This window comes from Carettochelys insculpta, chromosome 5, assembly GCF_033958435.1.
Source record: "Carettochelys insculpta isolate YL-2023 chromosome 5, ASM3395843v1, whole genome shotgun sequence".
NCBI lineage: Eukaryota > Metazoa > Chordata > Testudines > Carettochelyidae > Carettochelys > Carettochelys insculpta.
Window position 1 is genome coordinate 124,322,005 of NC_134141.1, and position 23,950 is coordinate 124,345,954.

A 23,950-nucleotide genomic window follows, 5' to 3' on the forward strand; every position below is an offset into this window, starting at 1 on the left:
TGGGAATTTCAATACATAAGAACATGAAAAAATGGTTCATGACTAGGTCATGACTATCTCCTCCCCCTCAAACTTCCTGATGAAAGATGTTAATTTTGCATGGATAATATTTTTATTACAAAGTTAGAGCACTTCTACTGTAATGACGGCAGACACAGTGAGTCCAGACCAAAACGGGCAGGGAATACTTTTTTGGACACCCTCTAGTAGCTGCAGGTCACAAGGACCCATGCTACCCAGCTAAATGGGGAAAGAAAAGTAGGTTCTCCCAGGAGCACTTCCCGATTGTAGGGGCAGAGAATCTTCCCTTTGGTAAGAATATCTTTGACAGACCCTTCAACATGAGTGATATTTAGCTTCAGTTCCTCCTGTATAATCTTGCATTGCAAAACTATCTAAATGCAGGATAGTAGAATACAACTGAAACAAAGGGTGATGGGTCCACCAAGAAATAATGAAGGCATGGCCACAGCGCTAGGAGGAGAACAAGAGCAGCACATTGTCACAGAAAAGAAGAATGAGGTGCAGTGAAAGAGGGTATGATTGACAATGCCCGAGGCTGCAAAGCAGGCAGGGAGACTGAGGACAGAGTACAGGAATTGACATTTGTCCAAATAGAGCTTGTAAGAAACCTAGATGAGAGCAATTTCAGTCGAGTGAAGTTGGTGCAGTTCCAGGATGCCACTGCTGGAGAAGAACCTGAGCCAGAAAAGGCAGTGAAGGAAAGAGAGAAGATGGAAAAATAACTGGAGAGGCAGCTGTTGCTTAGGAATAGGGTTTTTTGATGAGGAGGAAGGGCAGAGCATGGGGAGGAGCCAGAGGATAGGGAGTACTGCTCATTGTTTCAAGTTTGCAGTGCTAGGGTTATGCACACACACACAAAGGGAACTAGGTTCACACCACTACACTGATTTTCACTTTAGACCTAACATGAGATTTGGAACAAGTAAGCAAGGCTAGAGCCAAAAGCATACCACGCATAAGAAGAGGAAGTTGCTCACCTTGTGCAGTACTGATGGTTCTTTGAAATGTGTGTTCCTGTGGGTGCTGCCCTCTGGGTGTTGGTGCATCACCATGCCAGCACTCAGAGATTGTTCCAAAGCCATGGTTTCCCACGCCACATGTGTAGAAGTGCCGCCTTGTGCTCTCTGATGCACACGCAGCGTGGACTCCTCCATCCCCTCTCTACCTGACAATTAGAGCAGGATGCTCCAAAGCAGGCGAAGGAGGGAGAGAAGTGGAATACCCGCAAGATGAGTAACTACCTCTTCTTCTTCTTCGAGTAGTGTCCCCTTGGTGCTCCACTCTGGGTGACTATAAAACAGTAGTCACAGTTTGGCGCTCAGTCACTACTATAGTAGACAACACAGATTGGCCCACTGGGATAGAAGATGCGATGACAGATGAGAGAGCACAGTGTTAGGCAAATGTACTACCGCAAGACCACGTGGCCACCATATAAATGTCCATGAGAGGTACATTCTTGAGAAAGGCAGTAGTGGAAGACACAGTTCGGGTTGAGTGGGCTGTGACAGAACCTGGCAGCTCTCTACAATGAAGAGCATAACAAGTGCAAATACAAGAGGAAACCCACTTTGAAAGTCTTTGGGATGAGACAAGCAGACCTTTGGATTGTTCCACAAAGGATAGGTAAGGCCAGGAAGATTTGTGCCATGATTTCGTGTGGTCAATGTAGAAGGCTAACACCTGACAGACATCCAATGTGTACCATGCCACATGCACCGGGTCAGCATGCGGCTTCAGGAAAAACACAAGTAAGTGAAACAGCTCATTAATGTGAAATGGCGAGGGAACCTTGGGCACCAACTTGTGGTGAGCCGCAAGGTAACTCCATGCTGAGGCTAAGACGTGACTCAAGCAGGTGCAAAAGGCAATCCAAGAGGATGAGTAAACATGCAGTGTGAGGAGGCACAGAATGATAGAAGTCCATCCAGTCAGAAAACTGCCACCACTTATAAAGGTAAGACTTTCATGTCAATTTCTGTCTGCTGTTGATGAGAATTCTCCTTACTCCCTCAGAACAAGTGATTTCAGCCTTCGGGAGCCATGAAGGAAACATGCGTAGAGGTGAAGCTTGAAGGGATTGAGATGCAGATAAAGAGATGCTACCAACATCTGAAAGAGGTATGGGTAACATGTCTGTCTGAGCCAGGCTGGGGCTACTAGAAAAATTAGGGCTTGGTCTTGCTGTGAAAGGCCGAACGGGAAGACCCAATATTGGTTGTGGGAGCGCCCCACTGTGAAACAAAGGAAACGTCTGTGACCCGGATGGATGGTGATACGGAAGTATGCATCCTGTACGTCAAGAGCTGAAAAACAAACATTCTTGTCCAGGGGTGGGATAATGGTAGCAAGAGCCACCATTCTGAAACATCTGTAAAGGACGTATTTGTTGAGTTGTCTGAGATCCAAAAATCGGTCTCCATCCTCCACTCTTCTTTTGAGTGAGGAAATAAGTGGAATAGAACCCCTCAGCCCTGGATTTCCTCAGGGGCATGCTTGATCACCCCCAAACTGAGGAAGTATCAGACTTCCTGGACAAGGATATTCTTGTGAGAAGGGTCCCTGAAGATGGACAGGATAGGGGTGTATGTAGGGGCTGTAGAGTGGGATGGAGTATCCATTTGCCACCAGTTCCAAGACTCATCTGTCTGTTATGATGGCCTTCTACTGACACAGAAAGGGGTGAAGGCACTGACAGAAAGGTGCCCTGTTGGAAGTGATGGAACAGATCCTCAACCAAACCTTTAAATCTGCTGCTTTGAGGGCTGAGTGTGGGATGCCAAGGGCTGTTGGCTCTGATGTTGCCTGCCTGAAAGATGGCACTGTGGTCTGTGCTGTTGATGTTGCTGCTGAAATTGGGGCTTCTGCTGGGACTGTTGGTACTGGTCGTGAGAGCTTTGGAACAGGGAATACCAGGCCTGTTTGGCTGGGAGCATATACAGCCCTAAGCATTGTCCTAGAATCTTTGATGGAATGAAAGACACAAGTTCTGTCGGCAAACAGATGCTGCAGGTCGAACAGGAGGTCTTTGACCTTATGCTGGAGTTATTTTGCCACCCCTGAGGGGATAAGCCAGGAGGTACAATGCATGACTACCACAGAGGCGGTGAAACATGCCACCATGTCAGCTATATCCAGGGCTGATTACACAGCCATACAGGCAATGATATGGCCCTCTTTAATGATGCTGGACAGTGCCTGGTGCTGGTGTTGAGGCAGCATCAGAACAAGTTACTGCAGTTTTGAATAGTTCTGGAAATTGTAATCCACCAGTGTGGCCGTAAAATTGGTGGTGTGGAGAAGGGTGAAGGAGGAATACAGTAGACCTCGACTTACATGATTTTGACTTATGCGTTTTAGACTAATGTGAGTCAAGATCAGCCAGCGAATGGGTGGGAGTCGGGCACCGGCTGCATCTGGCTCTTGGCTTCCTACTGTGCTCATGGCAGTGCCGCACTCCCTCCCCTGGTGTTCGAAAGTGGGGAGGGGTATCTGCCCTGGACTTGCATAGAGCGCTCGGTTGTGGAGAGCATGAGCAGTGCCATTTTCTGGCAGGTATGATGGGAGGTGCAGATGGTGGAGTGGTCCACTTTGCCTTGGCCAGTGGTGGGCTTGTGGGTGCCGATGGTGTCACCAGTGCCAATGAAGTCAACACCCTGTGCTTGTGCTTTGGCAAGAAATGTACCCTTTTTGATGGTGCCAGCAGAGACAGTGCCAGGGAGCCTGGAACTGTTCTCCCTTCTGGCGTGGCCTCTATAGACAGTGCCAGAGGCTAGAAATGGGCAGAAGAGGGACCCAGACCAATAATAGGAGGCCTTTTGGAGGCCGGGGGACACTTGGAGTCCTCACCCTTGGCCACAGCCACTGACTCATCGAGGGCTGGTGGCTTTTCATATAGGGAAGTCTTAAGCCTGTTAGCTTGATCCTTGCAGGCTCTCACCGTCAGGCTGTAACACTGAATGCAGGACTATATTTGGTGGCCTTCTTCGAGGAACTTAATGCAAGATGCATGGCCATCCGAGGTGGACATGGCATCCTTGCAGGTGGCACACTGCTTGACTACCGGGGAACCTGGCATGGCTGTGACACAGAACTAACTCTAAGAACTTTAAAAAAAAAATTTTGTTTATATAACAACTTAGAATAGGGTAAAAATCTTGGACTAGGGTAATGGCTAATGAACTAAGAGACTGACTAATCTTCTAATATTGCAGAGAGTAGCGAGGCTCCATCTGCAGCCAAGGATGGTAGAGAAGGAACTGAGGAGCCCACACCACATGAGCACCAGAGAGCACTAAGATGTACTTCTGAGCACGCACAAAGTGGGAAACCACAGCTATGGAACAACTTCCAAGCGCCGGTGTGAGGATGCACTGACACCTGGAGTGGAGCACCCACAGGGACACAACACCATTCTTCTTTGACTAATCTTAAGAAGGACCTAAAGGGTTAAATGAGCTTTGTAATATAATTTGTGCTCTACTTTCCTTTTTTTATTACTACTTTCAAATCATAATCAACTTATTGCCACATCACTGAGTGATGGAAACCTTGCTAGCTACTTCAAAGATTGACAAGATTTCAGCTGCATGGAACACTACCAGAAAACACTTCACCTCATTTTAATATAAAGTCCTGTCAGATCCAAACAGCTGAATAAGGGGAAACGGTTTTAAAAAATATGCAGCTATAATAGTGCTCCCCCAACTAGTCAAGTTTGGAATAAAAGATGATCAAAAAACTTGAAGATCCAGTGCTAGATTAATGCAAATATCAGCCTGTTTGCCAGTGTACTTTTTGATTAAACTGGCATACATCAAGTACAATTAGAAAGGTTATTTATAACTAAGAAATACATAATTCTGCATTTTAATGAGGGTGACAATTACAGCCGACAGTTACTAATTAACACTAATCCTTTTGCGCTGGGAGTCAGAATTTCCTGGTGTGATTTTTGCTGTCAGCAATGGACAGAACAAAACTGCCACTATCAGTACCCTCTGGTGCAAACAAGAGTTCTCTATATTTAAAACATAAATAAGAAAGCCTCTGTTCATGTTTGAAATTAGACAACCTCAGGTATACCTACAGAATACTATTTCACAATTTAGTTGGTGACTACAAGTATTAAATATAATTAAGCATGGCATTTACATGGTTAAACCCAATTCCAAGATCTCCCAAGAGTATGTTTCCTAGGGTGAAGGCTGTTTTCAGCCCTAGGTCACAAATCTCCCAGTATTTCACTTGTTTTCTTATTCCAGTTTTAGTTTCTCATATACGCTTAGCATGACTAAAAGCTCCCCAGGCCAGATAACAAACACTGCAGATGCAGAGTTTCCCATGTCTTCTCCTGTCCTCATCATTTTCAGAAGCAGCTTGGTGGTACAAATACTGAAGATGCAACTTACGATGCATATCAGTTTGCTACAGAAGCATATTGAGGAAGTGATAAAAAAATCAGTTCATTGTTTTTCCCCTTTACCTACCAAAGCAGGAAGAGTTTGGTTTGGAAAACAAAAATGACTTTCCAATTCTAACCTTCCAAAATCTCTTGCTTCCTTTGATTTTTTTTTAAATTAATACACCCACAACATCCTTAAACAATTTTACATCATAAAAACTGGTCAGATTTTTCTCTCTCTGGCTGTGTCCACACTAGCCCCAAACTTCAAAATAGCCATGCAAATGGCCATTTCGAAGTTTACTAATGAAGCGCTGAAATACATATTCAGTGCTTCATTAGCATGAGGGCAGCTGCAGCGATTCGAAATCGACGCACCTCGCTGCTGCGTGGCTCGTTCCGACGGGGCTCCTTTTCGAAAGGACCCCGCCTACTTCAAAGTCCCCTTATTCCTATGAGCAGATGGGAATAAGGGGACTTCAAAGTAGGCGGGGTCCTTTCGAAAAGGAGCCCCGTGGGGATGAGCCATGCGGTGGCGAGGTGCATCAATTTCGAAGCGCTGCAGCCACCCGCATGCTAATGAAGCGCTGAATATGTATTTCAGCGCTTCATTAGTAAACTTCGAAATGGTCATTTGCATGGCCATTTTGAAGTTTGGAGCTAGTGTAGACACGGCCTCTATGATTCCATGAAAGACAGACCCAGATTTTGTAGGCATGTATTATCAAGAAGCGAGTTATCAGCATTAATCTTCAGACATTTCCTTTTCAGGCAAACACAACAGAAAATTCACTTATGGTCCCTTTCCCAACTGCTTTGAAACGTAAGTAGGAACCTGGTCCAAATCTAGTCCAGGTAAGGATCTGGGTTGTGATAAAAGTGGATACAAATGAGATGGCAGAAAAGGAGCACTGCAAGCTCTCGAGTAAACCAAACCATAATGTACTATTTTACAAAATGCTGTAATTTTCACATTTATTTTGTAAGTATGAAATAGATGTGTTATTTCTACACACCAAGGTGCTCAACTAAAATCAAGATAAGTGATATTAATGTCCTATGGCCAGTATTATTGAACCTTGAAAGCAATAAACTAAGAGTCGATAAATATTACATTTGCAAAGTAGTTAACATTCTTCTACTGTCTCTGGCACTTATTACACATTGTAACCGCAAGTCTACAATACATTATTCATATTTGGGGTGTCACCGAGTGATGGATTGCTGTAAGAGAGGCTGTCCTTTAAATAAATCAACAAATAAAAATGCAAATGTTAACATTTTCAGCCACAACTTTTTCCATCTTGAATGGGGAATGAAAATTTCACATTATATCGACAGCCAGCAGAGAGAACAATTAACAGCCTACACTGTGAATAAGAGAGATTAATTTGCCAATGTCTGGTTTTATCACTTGCATATGCAACTATATTGGACTTTTCGTGCTGTTAGTTCTCCTCAGGGAACAGAGAACGGTCTCCTCTCCTGTTCACCTCCCCACTCCCCACCCCTCTCCACACATACTCTTAATTCTTTAAATGTTTATAAGTTGGGCATGGACTGGAAGATTTTTTCCTCCTTTCGACTCTTAAATTGTGTCTGATATCAAGAAAAAAAACATTTCCTTTACTTCAGATGTTTTTGCTTATATAAGACCTCTGTAGAAGCAAGAATTTAGTACAGGCCAACACTGAAGAGCAGAAACACATTTAGTCATCCAGGGTACTCTCAAAAGCAGCTACTGTATATGCAAAGTTAATGCTTTTTCACATCAGTGTTTTATTTATAAGCATTCAGTATAATGGATCTACTGTACAGCATGCCAGTGTGCACGATTAAGTATATTCTGTGCATTACATTTTACATCAAACAATTTGCTGAAATGTCCCTGAATATTCATCTACCTCATCTGAGCTGAGTTGGGCAATTGGGTAAATCATTGTTTTTAAAAATCCCCCCAAACACAAATTAGTGCAATGTAATCTGTGGGTAAAATTCCAATAGGCCTTTTTGGTCCAACTCATACTAGTAAATATGGGATGGTGTTTAATATATATGTTGCAGGAACTCTTCAATCACTTTTATTTCAATGTCTAAAAGGAACTTAACTCCAAAAACATACATTCAGTTAGCATCAAAGCTTGGTCTAATGCTGCAGCTGAAAATTTAGGATTAATACTAAAACTTCAGGTTACCACCCAATACCTTAAACTCATCTGATTGTGCCTAAACTCAGAAGAAATCATTTTACATAGTTGCCATGAGAGGCAAAGATTACTACATTTCAGCAGAGTTCTCTGGTTCTGTTTAAAACCTTCTCCTAGTGTCCTTTTGGGTTTGAGTGGTAAGTATTGTCTAAGAACTCACCAAGACAACCCATGACACTGTATCTGCATGGAGAGACACACCCTCGCCTTAACCGTGACCGAAACATTTCAGTGGGGATCTGTGCAGATGAAGGTGTTTTCTGCATGGGGCCAGATCCACAAGTGCTCTGGGGAAAAAGTGTCTGACCTTTTATTTCCAAATATAACCACTATATCCCTATTTTGTAACACGTCACTTTGTTTGTTGAGATCAGAGGTCTGTGACATCAGAAAGGAGGCCTAGTTACTGTAGAACCTTACTGATTCCCATCAGTTAGGCCTACAGTACAATTTGGTTGGCAAAACTCAACTTTCTTCAATGAAACGGTGGTGGTGGGCACACTATAATGCTTCCTGTGCTGACAAAATTCTTTCTGTTTTGCTGGCAAAATAAAAACACCTTGATAAGAGGCATAGTGATGTTGACAAAACATCTCTATAGACACAATGCTTGGTTATGTCACAGTAAACGGCCTCTAGGAAGTGTCCCACCATCCCCATCCTGACTGTTCTAATCAGCGCCTCGAACTCCACTATCCTGTACTTGGGCACAAAGGATTACGTCCCATCCTATTTAAAGGACTCGGAATTTTTTAATTCCGCTTCCTTTTTGCTCAGCATGGAGAACTTACACCACATCGCCAGAGTTCACCATTATGGCTCCATGCAGCCATAGGAACTCAGGATTTCTTGTGGCATGCTGGTTAAGGACTACGAATAGGACACATGTCAGTGCAGTGTGATGATAATGGAGCTCAGGGAGGCGTAACAGCAGGCAAGGAAGTCAAACCACCTTTCTGGTGCTGCATCAAAGACCTGCTGCTTCTAAAAGGAGCTCATAGCCATCGTTAGCAGTGACCCCACCTCCACCACCCCTGTATGCTTCGGCATGGCTGGAGACAGTGAAATCACCCCGGGAATGAAGTCATAGACAAGGAGGTCAACTTGGAGGACAACGTGGAACACACAGCAAAGCTGTGTGGTGGCACACCTTTTCTCTCCACAAGAAGAGGTTTAGGTAGACCCAGCAAACCATCTTGAACACACATGATAGAGGAGGAGAGCTCTGATAAGTGATCTTTCTGAGCTGATGCTGCTCAGTTATGCTCGGCAGAGCTATCCTTTGCTTTAAATATTCTAGCAGTGGGTGAAGGGACAGAAATGAAAACTAGCTATGTTTGCATGTGCTTCTCATCCCCCTGTGCAGCTAAGCTGCATGGTGGAACTGTGTGCTAATATACACTGATGTCACAGGAATCTTCCAGGGAGATTTCTAGGACGCTTTCCTACAGGTACTCACCAGTCCTCTACCCGAAGTTCCTTGGCACAACTGCTTTTGTTCTTTTGCAGTGCAGGAAACTGTCTTGTACCACTCAGCAATTGTTTATCCAGGGACCAAAGCAGCTCAAAGGTGAGCAGCACAGGGTTCCAATCTGAAGGCCCACACACACAGAGGAGATGAACCCTTGCTTACACTCAGAAATGAGATAACAGCTTAAATGACCATGCTTGCGGAAAACGGTTGCCAAATTTACACTATTTTCCCTAATCTCATGAACTGATCCTCTTCAAACCAATCAAGAGCCTTTGCCCCATCTTGATGTTCCTTCCCACCCCTTCCAGGCTGAACTCGCCATGTTTAGAGCACTCTCTGAGCTATAATAAACAGAAGCATTTCACTATGATTCAAGGCTGTGCTCATGCTTCCATTTATTGTTTCTTGTGCTTCTGAAGATGTGGCCATTATGGGAACACCACCCCTCTCACCACACACACCAGCTGAGTAAGGAAGCAACCAAGCAGGTACACTGACTAAGCAGCTCAAAACACAAACACCTCTCTTTTTAACATCTACACCAAGTTTTAGTTCACTCTTTTTGCCCCAGGGTGACCAATTCTCCCCAGTGAAAGCGGAAGGTGGCACCAGCCCTATTTTTCTCAAGGGAGGTAAATTTAACACCCAATGAAGGCTGCATTGGAACACTGCCAGAACAGCCTACAGAATCAGTAGGTCTTGTAACTATCCTAGCCATGCCTACTTCTCCAACAAGCATCCTTTCCTTTCTGAAGCTGTGCTAGCACCCTCGGGCCCCTTGCTGGCTGGACAGTTAGACATTTTCTAACTCTTTTTCTTCCAGGCAGATTTTCTACTGCCAATGCCCTGTGCTAGTTAGGGCTGGCATAAACCTGGACAGAATCTAGCCCCTATAAGTTTAAGTAACAAAAAGTAATTAGGCTACATGCACTGCAGATTGATTAAATATGTTCTTAGAATCAGGCTTTGTACAGCAAGTTTCAGACCCAAGCAAACTGTTGTAGTTAAACTTAATCTCCCAAATTGTGGATTTTAAAAAACATGCTGACAGGCCCTTAACTTTAGTAGCACAAAAGAGCTGTAATTCTCAATATTGATTAATTTAGTGAGTTAAACTTGCAGTCTGAGCTTGTAATCAGCTTGTAATCATTCAGTGATGAATTTAGACTGTGTGCAGGGCTTTTTTTTTTTTTTTGTTTCTTTTTTTTTTCTTTTAAGAAGAATAATATCAGCTTTTGGCCTCCAAAGAAATATTTGTCCATTTACAATTTTCAATTAGAGAAGCCCATGAGTAAGGAAAAGCACAGCATGGCTATTTAACCTGGTCAATTACATGTACACACAGTATCAACAGACAGAAAAGGAAAGATAAGGGAGAAGCTTGGGATAAATCAGGTTTTTTTATTCACAGATATGATGACTGACTAATCAGATTTATATGACTGATCGCTTCCTGTATGTGACAGAATTTCTAATGTTATAGTTCAATGATTATTTTATAGTTCAACGATTATTTTACACTCCCAAGCCTTTTTGTTTTTTAAATCAGATTCCCTTTTTTGACCACTTATCACATTGACTTGATTTTTGCAGCTCTTATATTTGCTGCTCTGTGTTTGTAGGAGACTTTCAGGTTTGTTTCTAAATTGTCACTAGAAAATATCCATACATCACAGACTCTCAATATTAGATAAGCTTGGCTTATGAAGATAATGCTTACTGAAATTTGGGGCTTTTTTGTTTGTTTAAACATGGAGTTGTGTAAAACAGAACTCTTATCTAAGTTTTTTATTTTTCCAGAAATATCAATCTTTTCTCAAAAGGAAAAAATGTTGTCTATGTTACTGAATAAGCACAAATTTGTAATATGAATAATGGTTTTCCACCTATTGTATATCACAAGTTTCTCAAAAGACAGAAATGAACTGCCAACCTCTGCCAAAAAACGCAGGGATGATATAGAACTAAATCCTCTGGTTTAAAAAAAATTAAACCTCAATTCAACTGCCAAGCCTTTAGTTTCTCTAAGTAATATTTAACTCTTCTTGTGAGCTGTGTCCTTTATTTTAGTCACATGCTGCACAGAGAAATCAAACTACTACACTCATCCCTCGCTTTATGAGCACAATTGGTTCCCAACTTTGTGCTTGTAGGCAGAAACTCATAAGAGGGACACTAAATTCCTATTGAATTACATGTAGGAGTTGCTGATTAGTTCCTACAGCTCCCAGCTCAGGGAAGGAGTGGCAGCAGGTGGTGCTGCTTTTGAAAAGTGAGTGACCCTTGGGTTGGGGTGGGTTAAAGGCTGGGTGTAGTTTGAGGCGATGAATGGGCAGGAGGGAGGGTTCAGGCTGCCATGGTTTGGGGCCGGCGGGGGGAGCGGGGAGAGGGAGGGTTGGGGCTGTGGGGGTCAGGTGGGGGGGGTCTGGCTGTGGGCCAGTAAAGGGGTCTGGCTGCTGCAGTTTGGGGCCGTGGGGCCGGTGGAGGTCAGGCTGCAGGGTTGCAGGGGTCTGGCCTTGGGGGTTTCAGGCCGCAGGGGCATCAGGCCACAGGGGTTACAGGAAGCCGTGGAGCAGTCTGGACACGTGGGTTACAGGCAGCTGCAAGTGGGGGGTCTGGCTGTGGGGGGTACAGGCGTCCACAGAGCAGTCTGGCCGCAGGGGGTATACAGGCAGCCGCAGGAGGCAGGGTCTGGCCATGGGGCTGGCAGGGGCATCAGGGTGTTGGGCTGCAGAGCTGCGGGGGGTTACAGGCAGCTCTGAGATCTGGCTGTGGGGCAGCAGGGTGTCAGGCTGCGGGGCACACAGGTGGCCGTGGGGTCAGGCTGTGGGGCTGCCGGGGGTACAAACGGCATGGGGGCGGTCTGGCCATGGGGCCAGCAGCGGAGTCAGGCTGCCACGTTTTGGGACTATGGGGATGCGGGGAGTGCAGGCAGAAGTGGGGTGTCAGGCTGTGGGGACAGCAGGAGGTCAGGCTGCAGCAGGTTGGGGCTGCAGGGCTGGCTGGAGGGGGCAGACTCGGGGGGTTGGAACTGCAGGGAGGGGGGTAAGGCTCGTATGAGCGGGGAAAGTTCACTCAGAGTGAACTAAGGAAGGTAAGCGTCTCCCTCATTTAAGCGAGTACTCGTAAATGAAGTACTTGAGTGTATTCTATTATGTTGAATATTTCTATAGTACCATACGGGCATCCTGCAGCCCATTAGGGTTCTGCGTGTGACCTGTGGGACATTTTGTTTACTGTTGCCCATGTGTAGGGCTGTGAGGTTCTGCTGGTTTTCATCCACGTAAGTTTTCTCTTACTGGTATTATGAACGTGACATGCACATAAAGCCAAAGGGACGTGAAACGAGGTGTGTGCTGACTGCACACAACATTGACTTTGAGAGCCGTGTCTGTGTCCAAACAAAGCATCGCTACAGTTCAGTTAGCACACCCTGCAAATTCTACATATGCAATCGCAGTCAGCTCACCTTTCCTATGGCAAACAAAGACTAACAAAATGATTTTTTAGGTGATGAGCTTTTGTGGGACAGACCCACTTCCTCAAATCAAGATGATATGGACCTTTTGGTGTTCTTGATCTGAAGAAGTGGGTATGTCCCATGAAAGCTCATCACCTAATAAATCATTTTGTTAGTCTTTAAAGCACCACGTGACTGCTGTTTTGTTTTGTTAGAATACAGACTAACACGGCTACCTCTCTGTTACTTTCCTATGCCAGGAGACTCTTGGTTACGACCATCTTGCCTTCCACTCGTGTGACCCACTCGCTAGCCTGGATTACCTATTGCTGCTAGTATGTTGACATTACTTTTAACAAAGATTTTGCTGACACAAAGTGTATGGTTCATATCAGTGGGGGGTCTTTTTTTTTTTTTTTTTTTTTAAAATACTCACCAATAGAATTGTAATCTCCCCAAAAGGCAAAGCTGTTTTTCAGTCTGATCAGGGTAACATCAATGCTGCTTTCTTTTTTTTCATCAGAAAAAGAAAGATAATGCTGCTCTCCCAAAGTTTTTACAGCCAATGCGCAGCATAATCAAGAATAGCTGACCTAATGTGATTTTATAGCTTGTCATTAAATATAAAATAACATTTGTACGAAATATTTTAAAAGAAATGTCATGTGATAAATTATGGGAAAATATATGAAGGGGGAGGATTAACATCTTCAAGTAGATTTAAAACCTACCCAGGGTTAATGCCATTCCTTTAAATATTTACAAATGTATTTTATGTTTCAAGTCCTGACATATTAAATACTTTCCGTTCAAAATCTAAGTAAAATTAAAATGATAGAACTTGGCATATTCCTGCTTCTCTTATTCTAACAAGCAATTTAAGGCTTACTATAAATGTCAAAGGACATGGCAGTTTTTAGTTTATATTATTCAGCTTGTGTTAACATGAAATATCACAGAAACGCAGCTACTTTCCTGCATCTAGGGGAATATGATGGTTGCCTTTACAGAATCTTAAACCAGAGATTACCCAGCAGCTTACCGTGAAATGTCATGCTGGATTGGTGATGTGGCTGTGGTTACAAGCTCTTTTCTGCTGCCTGTCAGTACAGGAGATGTAGCTGCATCCTTTCTAGATCCTGAGGCTGTCCCTGTGGAAAGGAGGAGAGGCAATCAAGCTAGGAATTAAAGGCTCAAAAGTTTTGGACAGATTCTTTATAGTTCACGTAATTACAGAATACAAGGCCCAAAAGCTGTGCCACTCTTCAGGGTGAGACAGCAACCAAAGCTATTGTTACTGGTTGACAGGTGTTCTACATAAAATACATTTTCAGGATAGTGATGGATCATATTTACACAATATGACATTGATTGCAGATTGTACATTACTACCATGTTTTCAAACTTGGAGAAACCCACACTGCCATGATGGCTTGAAACATCTACAGCACCAGTTTTAGTTTACAGATGCTGCTCTCATCAGCTTCCTACAGAAACTCCATTTTCCTTTTCTTCTCTTATATCACCATAAGACTCTGTGAATCCAAGCCCCCAAACCTCTTGATCTGTCCCTCTCTTCATCCCTCTCAAAAAAAGTAATAACATTTTTATATTTAGCTTACTACAATGTCTTTCAGCAGAGCACCAGAAACAATGACTGAAGCCTCAAACCATCCTTGTGAAATTGGTAAGGATTACTGGTAAGGACTATTTCTAAATAGGCAAATTAAAGTTATGTGATTTGTCTGAAGCTGCACAGAAAGTTGGATACTGGCTTAGCTGGATCACTAGTATAAACTACTATGTATCACCTATACATTTTTACTGCCCATGCTACTAGGCTCAGCCCTAAACACTGCCTAACTAAACATCAAATGTGTGACAACCACCAAGTGTCAGCAAAATTTAGAAGCTTGACTATAAAGTATCGCCATTGTGCCTAAGTAAGGCTATGTGTCTAAGGCCATGTCTACATTACCCAGAAGATAAACCTACTCAGTCTTCTGGGGTTCAATTTCACACACCTGGTAGGGACCTACCAGGGTTGGCAGTAGACACCTATACTCCTTGCTACTGCCAGGTAAGTTGACTTCAGATAAGTCGACTCTAGCTATGCACAGTTCAATCAGGAATACCTCAAAGAATGAGTTCTGGCACCTGTTTCCATCTAACGTTGTAATGGACAGATTGAGGCCAAAGTTGAATCTCTAAGATTTACACATACATCAAGCATGCAGAAGTTATTGACTTACTTGGAGAGACTACTGAGCAACTATAGCTAAGTTACAGTCTTCCACCAGTTGAGAACACGATGACTGCAACAGTGGGGTCATGTCTAAAGTGCAGAAGATAAGCTTTTACAGAAAGCTTTTAAAGCCAAAATCAAAAGGAAGTGGTGCATGCGGCTGACCATGAAGGAGGCTGGAAAATGCAGATTTGAAGGATTTAAGAAGCCCACATCCTCCCATACGGACTTTTGCCGAAGGAAGATGACTTGCAAGTCACTGCTCAAGATGAAAATCCAGTCTATAAAACCACTATCACTATGTCATAGCCATGTGAATCTGCTGCTGCATTCAAGACACATTACACTAACTGCACTAAAAAAGAAAAATATAGAGAGCCAGAGGTTGTCCATACAGCTTCATGAGGGACTTCTCTATTTCTAGACTTGTTGGTACTCAGATCTTTCAGAAGTCTGGGAATTAAATGAGACTACACTGAATCAGATAGTGAGGATAAGACAGGGACAGGAAAAACAGCTGAATAAATGAATACAAATATGAGCTATAATTATGTATATTATAAATATATTGGGAGAAAAGTAATGGAGGTCTGTTTTAGTACAGGGGTCTCTAAAAGGAAAGTAGGCCCCTTAATGAATAAGGAGAGATGAAATCATTGCTTCTAAAACATTTGTGCTACTGAACATTTTAAAATCCACACTGGCAAGTAAAATAAAGATATAGTGAAAATTCAAAACTAATAAAGACCTTGACAATAAGCAATACTTGCTGATAAAAGATTGACTGATAAAGAGAGGGTCTTAGAAAAAATTAAAGTATACAAATCCACAGGTTTGAAGTACATGAAGTCCAAGGCAAAAAGGAAATTAGAAAATGAACTTTAAAAACTACTAGTAATTATGAAAAGCCATGGAGAATTGAGGTGGTCTTGGAAGACAGCACTTTAACTACAACTGTAGGTTTGCAAGTACCTCAAGGATGGAGAAAAAAATAGAAAGGCAGCAATTACGGGAAGGAAACATTCAACTCAGAAAATGAAAGCTAACATGTATGGGGGGGGAATAATAAAGTGGGAGGAAGGTACTTAACACTAAGGAATGATAGCAGACATAAGTCTGCACTCTGACATGCATCCCAAAAGAATTAATATGATCCAGGGCCACACATGCACACAGAATAGTCTATCCAGTTTTGGGTAAATAAAGTATCAGAATGGTATTAGCAAATGGTTACTTAAGGGCCTAGAAGAATTCACTTATGAAGAAAGATTAATGTAAATAAACTTATTCCCTGTGTCTACATGAGCCCCTTCCTTTCAGAAAGGGCATGTTAATGAGTGGGTTCGAAAGATGCTAATGAGGTGCTGCAATGAATATGCAGTGCCTAATTAGCATAATGGCAACCACAGCAATTTGAAAGTGCGGCTTTTCGAATTGCACAGTGCCTGTGGAGACGGGAGGTTCCGAAAGGACTCCCCCCAGTTTTTGAAAGCCCTTCTTCCTAACACCAGATAAGAAGAAGGGCTTTTGAAAACTGGGGTGGGGTTCTTTCAGAATGCCCCATTTCCATGGATGACGCGCGATTCGAAAAGCCGCACTTTTGAATCACTGTGGCTGCCATTATGTTAATAAGGCACTGAATATTCACTGCAGCACCTCATTAGCATCTTTCGAACCCGCTCATTAACATGCCCCTTCCGAAAAGAAGCAGCTCGTGTAGACCCAGCCATTCAGTTTGATCAAGTAACTAACATATGGTGAATATGCTGGTCCACAAGTTTTTGGACATGGAAATACTTAGAAAGAAGAGAAAATCCTCTATTCAAGGAGTACTGGAGTGAAAGTGACAACAGAAAAGACAAGCTGATAAGCAGAAACGAAATTTTAAGGGGGGATAATAGTCATATGCATTCTAGTTCACATTTATGTAACACTTTACACCTTCGAAGTGCTTTGCAAACATTAACTAATTAATTCATTAGACTTCCCTTAGGTAAAATGAAAGTTTCAACTCCTGAATCCCTGAAGAGCCACATTTGAGAAACCACTGGAAAATACACAGTAGGGAATAATTTGGGTTTGGCTGGAAGTATGGACTGACAACTGACTTAAACAGACTTTTTCATCTCCACTTTTTACCATTCATGTACAGAAGGGAAATGGCCCTGCACACCATACAATATTACATGAAAGCTAGATGCTGTACAGCAACATATCACCGGCTGATTCCTTTGCCTAAACACAGAGATCTGTACGTCTAGGAAAAAGGGAAAAAAAAAAAAAAAGGGAGACTTGAAAGATTGTTAGATAAGTGAAGTGGCCAACCTAACAGGAGAATCTAATGGACAGCTTTGTTTTCTAGCCTAAAGGCAAGAATATTCAGAAGAGTGATTTTAGCAGTCCAATGCCTCTTAACTAGACAAGCTGTTGGATTTTAGTATACACTGCCATAGCTGCTGGTGACACCAATATACACTATTTACTGTTGCAAAGGCGCAGAACTGGAAGATTGCCTTGTCTGTTTGAAGTCAAGGAATAGTCTTGCTGCTAGAGCTAACTTCTGCTAAAAGGAGCAAAAATATGTATTGTACTGAGATAATGAAAGGAAAACTAAGAAACAGCAATAGAAATCACTGTATATAAGAGAAAATCAGCAATGAAGTAATGTCAGCGACAGTACAAGCGGAGCCAACGCACTGATTAGCACAAATGTAGCTTTTCCCAAGATTTATGGATGGATCTAAGACTCAGTGATGCAATCAAGTGAAGGCAAGACGTGCTCTCCATCCTAAAGATGTCACAGATAGGACTGCTAGGTAATTTAGAAAGGTTACTCTCCACTTTAACTGAGGCCTCCAAACTCAATACACTTCATAATGCTAATGGCAGCCACAGTAGTAAGGTCATTCTGATATGGTCTTGCAGAAGTTAGCTATTCAGTGCAGAAGCAATCTGATCACACCCTGAGGTTCTGCCACAGGCAAAGGAAAAATAGAAGTGGCCTTTTCAACAGGCACCCAATGAAGCAGATTGCTTGGGTTCACTAGGTATTCATTTTACGCTCACTTAAAGAAAAGTCTGAGGAATTTAACACTGAACAGAATAGTTATGAGAGGTTCAAAAGATGGAAGAACATATCCAGCGGGGTTCCTCAGGAATTGGTTCTCGTTCCAGTTCTCTTCAATCTCTTCATCAACAATAGATAATGGCACAAAGTACAATTATAAAGTTTGTGGCTGATACAAAGCTGGGTGGCATTGCAAGTGGTTTGGAGGGTAGGATTAAAATTCAAAGTGATCTGGGAAAAACTGGAAAAAATGGTCTGATGTAAACCAGAGGCCATTCAATAAGGATGAACGCCAAGTACTCCATTTAAGAAGGACCCAACAGCTGCACACATACAAAATGGGAAATGACTACTTAAGACAGGAATACCGTAGAAAGGGTTCTCAGGTCATAAGGGATCACAAGCTAAATATGAGTCAACAGTGTGACACTGCTGCAAAAATAAAAAAAGCAAACAGCATTCTGGGATGTATTACCAGGAGGGTTGTAAACAAGAAAGTAGCAGCAATTCTTCAGCACTCCTGAGGGCTCACCTGGAGCATTGTGTCCAGTTCTGGGCACCACATCTCAGGAAAGATGTGGACAAACTGGAGAAGGTCCAGAGAAGAGGAATAAAAAAAGTACAGAAAAGATGGTTAAAAGAAGGAGGGAGAAAAATTGTTCTCCTTAAGCTCTGAGAATAGGACAAAAAGCAATGAGTTTCATTTGCAGCAGGTACAGTTTAAAGAAAAACTTCCCAACCCTCAGGGTGCTTAAGCATGGGGAGTAAATTGCCCAAGGAAGCTGTGGAATTATCTTTGCTGGCGATTTTTAAGACCAGGTTATACAAAAACTGGTCAGTTTCCTGGCTCCTGGGAGTCAGGCACAGCAGAGCTGGTCAGTTTCCCAGCTCCCAGCCACTTGCAGGAATTGGGACACTAACCAGTGCTACGGCACCTGGCTCTGGGCTCCCCAACACTCATGTGAGCAGAGAGCCAGGCGCAGCCAGAACTGGGAGACCTGAAGGTGGCAGGGCCCCTCCTCCACCTGGTCCTGACTTATGCAAAATTTGACTTATGCATGATTGCCCAGATAGGCAACCTATCTATCAGTCAGGGGGTCTACTGTATCTTATTCTTGTAGCATTTAAGCCTATATCATATGTTATTTGCTATTTCCTTCACCTTTCACTGTTACTCTGTTTTAGCTGTAGTACAAGAGGCCTACAGGGTCACACTCTGTAAGACATTAGCTTGAGCTAGGTAAGTGTGGGCATCTGGATAGATCCAGGCAAATATAGGTAAGGAGGAGTGCATCTGCATTCCCAGACTTCTGTTTAGCTAGTTTACAGCTTTTTTGTATGTTATGTGGTGCCAAGATGTTATGGTCCCATCAGATTAACCACCCTGGCTATTGCAAAGTGAAGGCCAAGGTCACCAAAGCTATTAGGTGGTATCTTGCCCCAAATGTCCATTTTTGGAGGTTGTTAACGAGACTACATAATACCTTATACATATTCAAAGCCAGGAGTGGGAGGCTGGTAGTGCCATTCCCCAATCAAGTAGGTGTACCCTCAAAATCTTAGGGTGCAAAAGTCTAGTTTGGGCTTTGTGACATAGAGCAACCTATAACACCCATGACCAAGGGGGGCTGCACTTTTTTTCTTCTTTTCCTTACTCCTCCTCTTCTGCACCTTCCTTCTCTTTCCCGCTTTCTCTCACTTTTCAGTTCAGATTAATTTTACCAGTTCTAGTGTTTTAGAAGTCTTCCTCAGATCTAACACTGTCTCGCATCTCACCTTTGAGTGAGGCTGGTCCTTCAACTCCCTGAGTCCATCAGGAAGGATTTTGAGTATGGTGTTAGCCTAGGTGTATTTGTACTTGTGTACTGATTTTATGTAGCTGAAGTGAAGTAATCTGTATGTAACCATTCTAGATATTTAATTGTGAACTCCATTATTAAGTGTACAGGTTGAACCTCTCTTGTCCGGCACCCTTGTGATTTGACCAGTGCCAGAAGAGAGAATTTGCTGGACAACAGGAGGTCAATATTTGCTAGCACATTAACAATACTTCCACTGTTTACTGGGGTCTTAGAAGACAGTTAGGTGTAAATTACAGCTAAACAACAGCACAGAACACAGAGCCAGGACTGGTGGCTGGAAGCAAACTTTATGGGACCACGGGAAACTTGACTACACCCATTATAAGTAGACACCCGGCTAACTAAAATCATACTGGATTACAGAGTTTGCTGGATGAGAGTTCCAGATTACAGAGGTTCAACATGAAATAAATTCTCTGCTGATATTACATCATTTGCAGAGTTTATATGATTCCTGTATGTCCTGCAACTTTCCTCCCAAATAAGAGCTCTTACAGCTACTCATAGATGTGGTCCAGGGTGGAAGATGAACCTAGAGATTCTTAGGTCAGATTGGTGACCTGTTATCCAAAACAATAATCCTGCCAAAATGCCCATTCCCCCCAGTCAACAACAGAGACAAGAATCTTCCAGATTCCATACACAGATGTAACCAGAAAATGGGGGGGAAGGGGAGAGAGAGTGAGAGATACCAATTAAATAGGTACTAAAAACAGAAGACTTCAACTTCTGTGATTAGTGCTAGGTAATTTGCCTTGGGAGAAACAAGCTATCCAACTCAGTAATAGACACAAGGTTGTTCTAAAGCGTGAATGCTCATTTCTTAACTTTTTCTCAAAAAGAATGAGAGGGATGAGGGGAGAAGCCAGGATTTTCTGGAGGCATGTGATTAAGAAGATAATTCCTGGGGGAGGGGGGGGAAAACCTCCAAACAATGTGAAAAATCTTTATTTCACCACTGCAGTACTTCTAGATATAAAGAAAAGAAAGCTTGATGGTTAAAAATAAATAAAAAGGAAAACCATCAGTGCAAATTGCTGCTGAAACTTTGCAGAATTGTCACAGCTTTCTCTTGCTTAAATTGATTGGTGTAGCAATGTTATAAAATGACTATTAGGATTCATTGTGCACAACAGAAAGTGCTGAAATGTCAGCAGACTATACAGCAAAAGTAATGGGTCCTGAACCCCTGTTAGTCAAAAATGATTTTGTTTCAAATTAGAAATTGATTTTTTTGGACACAAGCCCTTTACAGGCTTCCAGCTTTTGTAGATGTGCCTTAGCAGAGATTAACCTCAGCCACTGTTTGGGTCCAGTCTGATGATACCCTTTCAAAAGTTGCTTCACAGGGTCTGCTTTTGTAATGTTGGTACAGTCTTAACCAATAATACAAGCTATTTGTTCCTTTGAGAACTGCACCACATTTTTTTCCCCATTTTGCCTTTTTTATTTTTATGCTGACACAAACCACAGACTGGTTGAAAAGTTGAAAAAAAGAGCCAGCTCATAATTGAACGAAAGATTGTGTTAGACTCTGCAGCAACATCACCAAATGGATTCTATTCCCCACCTCCCCCCACCCCACTTCCCAAGAAAAACATCAAGAAGTTGTATGACAAAGGGGGTCTTTGCCCACAAACGCTTATCCTCCAAAATATCTGTTAGTCTATAAGGTGCCAAAAGACTTCTTGTTTTTGCTACCCCTCTGATACTTATCACCAAAAAAGACAGTTCTCTATGCCATAAGGAGAGATGCTAAACAAAGAGCAGGAGGGATTCTAGTCACAAAGACGTCTTTGTGTAGTAAATATCAGATTGTGACAGTGGTGGCCATTACTCAGGGAAGAAAAGAATGTGAAGATTACATCAGTAAAAGCAAACCCCATCAAGCTTACTCACTGTTTGCTGGGAAAGCAAAAAAAAATGCTGAAGTAATTCTTTCTGGGAATAAACGACTGGTTTATTTTGTCCCATGTTAGGGACACCAACAGAATCATTTGCTGCATACTGGGCTTCCTACATGGTCTATCGTAGTTACCATAGCTACAGCTGGATTGTTTTAAGCCACTTACAATCCTCTCCTTGGATTTAACTGAATCACCCATGAGCAGTATCAGAGGGTAGCGGTTTTAGTCTGTGTTTGCAAAAACAAGCCCTGTAGCACACTTTATAGACTAGGAGTTGCCCATGAATACATGACTGTAACTACTAAATACCACACACAAAATCACCTTATGGGACAGCACGTGCTCTACCTTACCTCTCCTAGACCTGCCCGTTTCCTTCTTTCCAGGCATCCACATGGGCCCATCTTCCACATCTGCACTACAGCCAACGATTCTCCTCCCTCCACTGCTCCCTGGTGTTCTGGACCCTTTGCCCAGTGCTGGTGTTCTGAGCAGGCAATCTTCAGGCTTAGATACTTGACAGCTGAAAGGGGTGAAAGATCACGAGCGGTTAACATGTTGCACATTATTGCCACATTGCTTGTGCAGTTTGTCTAGAAAAAGCAATAGTCTAGTTCTGTGGCTTTGTTTATTTTTTTCTAGCATTTTAATGCACAAGCATGATGGGTAGGGATCAAAATGTTAGCAAGTTACTTTAAACGGGAGACTCCAGGGATTTCCCAGGCTCTCAACACCACTAAACATTTCAGAACATGCACTTCAGTTTACATTTTCATTGAAATTTAAGAGTACATGGCCACATTTGTAGCATGGGAAGTTTTAAGTCATGTAAGTGCACATATTTGACTCAGGCAGATACAGAAGACTTGTTTTATCTCCCTGCTAATAACTAGACGGTTGGTTTACAGGTGTTTCTATAAAAGAAGCAAGGTCAGTGAGATATTATCTTTTATTGGACCAACTTCTGCTGATATGAGACACAGACTTTCTAACTTACACACTGCTCTTCTAAGAGTTATGGTACACTCCAGTTGTGCTTCTCTCTGTGGCCTGCGGGCTGGAAACATACTCTTGTGAATAAAAACTGAGACTTCTATGTAATTGCTTGACTCTAGGAGCGACAAGAAAAATATCAAATATCCTGAGACTCATAATAGAATCGCAAGTATTGGCAACACTTCAACATGGATAAGGAGGTTGGAGCAGATCAACAAGGGAAGGAGGACATCTGGCACCAGGCAGAGAAGTGGAGTTGGGGAGAGAAGGCTACTAGGGATGTTAAAGCAACGAAGGGTCCTGTGGCACCTTACAGACTAACAGAAAAGTTTTGAGCACGAGCTTTCGTGAGCACAGACTCACTTCAGCATCTGATGAAGTGAGTCTGTGCTCATGAAAGCTCATGCTCAAAACTTTTCTGTTGTCTATAAGGTGCCACAGGACCCTTCGTTGCTGTTACAGATCCACACTAACACGGCTACCCCTCCGACACTAGGGATGTTAAAGTTTAACCAGTTAACCAGTAGGGGCTGTAGCACCCCCTGCCCACAGCAGGCAAGAGGTTGATCCAGCCTTGTGGGTCCATCACAGGTAGGATCACTCCAGCCAGGCCAGAGTAGTCCCCCCTCTACAGTGGTCCCTGGGGGAGGGGCTGTGAAGGGGCTGAGCTAGCTGGAATGGAGCACACCTACCCACGGTGCTCCCCAGATGGACCACTGTGGACGGGGGCTACTCCAGACATGATGGAGCACCCCACACCCACAGCAGCACCGTGGGCACAGACACTCCAACAGGGCCAGAGCAGTCCTGGTCCTTGGTGCTCCACAAGCATGGGTGCTCCAGTTCTAGAGTTTAACTGGCTAACTAAACAAACAGGATTTTATGTCCCTAAACAGTACTAGGTCATCTTCTTTCCAGGAATGCTCTACCCCGACAGTGGCGAGCTGCTCTTGGTTTCAGTCATCCTACAGCTGCTGAGTGCAACTTCCTCATGCTTCAAGCATCTGTACATGTTAATCTCACTTCTGGTGCACACATACCTACCTCCTAGATGTGAGATGATCTGCACTTGAGACAAATGTGCACTAGAAGTGGGTGAAACAGCGTGCAGAATCCAAAAGGCAAAGCAAAAGATCCCCGCTTTTTTTTCCTTCAAAAAGGCCTGATTTTAAAGCCAATCACATGATTTTTGGAGGTCTGACTCAAAACTTCTGTTGTTGGCAATGCTGCATACCTTGGCTCCTGCCCCTGCCATGGCTTCCTTTGTCCTAAGGGAAGTGCACCTGGGCTCAGGAGACAAGGAA

At 43.1% G+C, this 23,950-nt stretch overlaps 1 protein-coding gene across 1 annotated transcript in view; it reads right to left on the reverse strand.

Moving 5' to 3' along the window:
- Nucleotides 1-23,950, reverse strand: part of LOC142013260 (protein hinderin-like) — a 149,294-nt gene that overhangs the window by 26,725 nt on the left and 98,619 nt on the right. Inside the window, exons 4-5 of the mRNA XM_074994416.1 lie at nt 22,004-22,173; nt 13,612-13,720 (exon numbers count right to left, since the gene is read on the reverse strand). Of these exons, the coding sequence (XP_074850517.1) occupies nt 13,612-13,720; nt 22,004-22,173 (279 nt within the window). The remainder of the gene's footprint in view (nt 1-13,611; nt 13,721-22,003; nt 22,174-23,950) is intronic.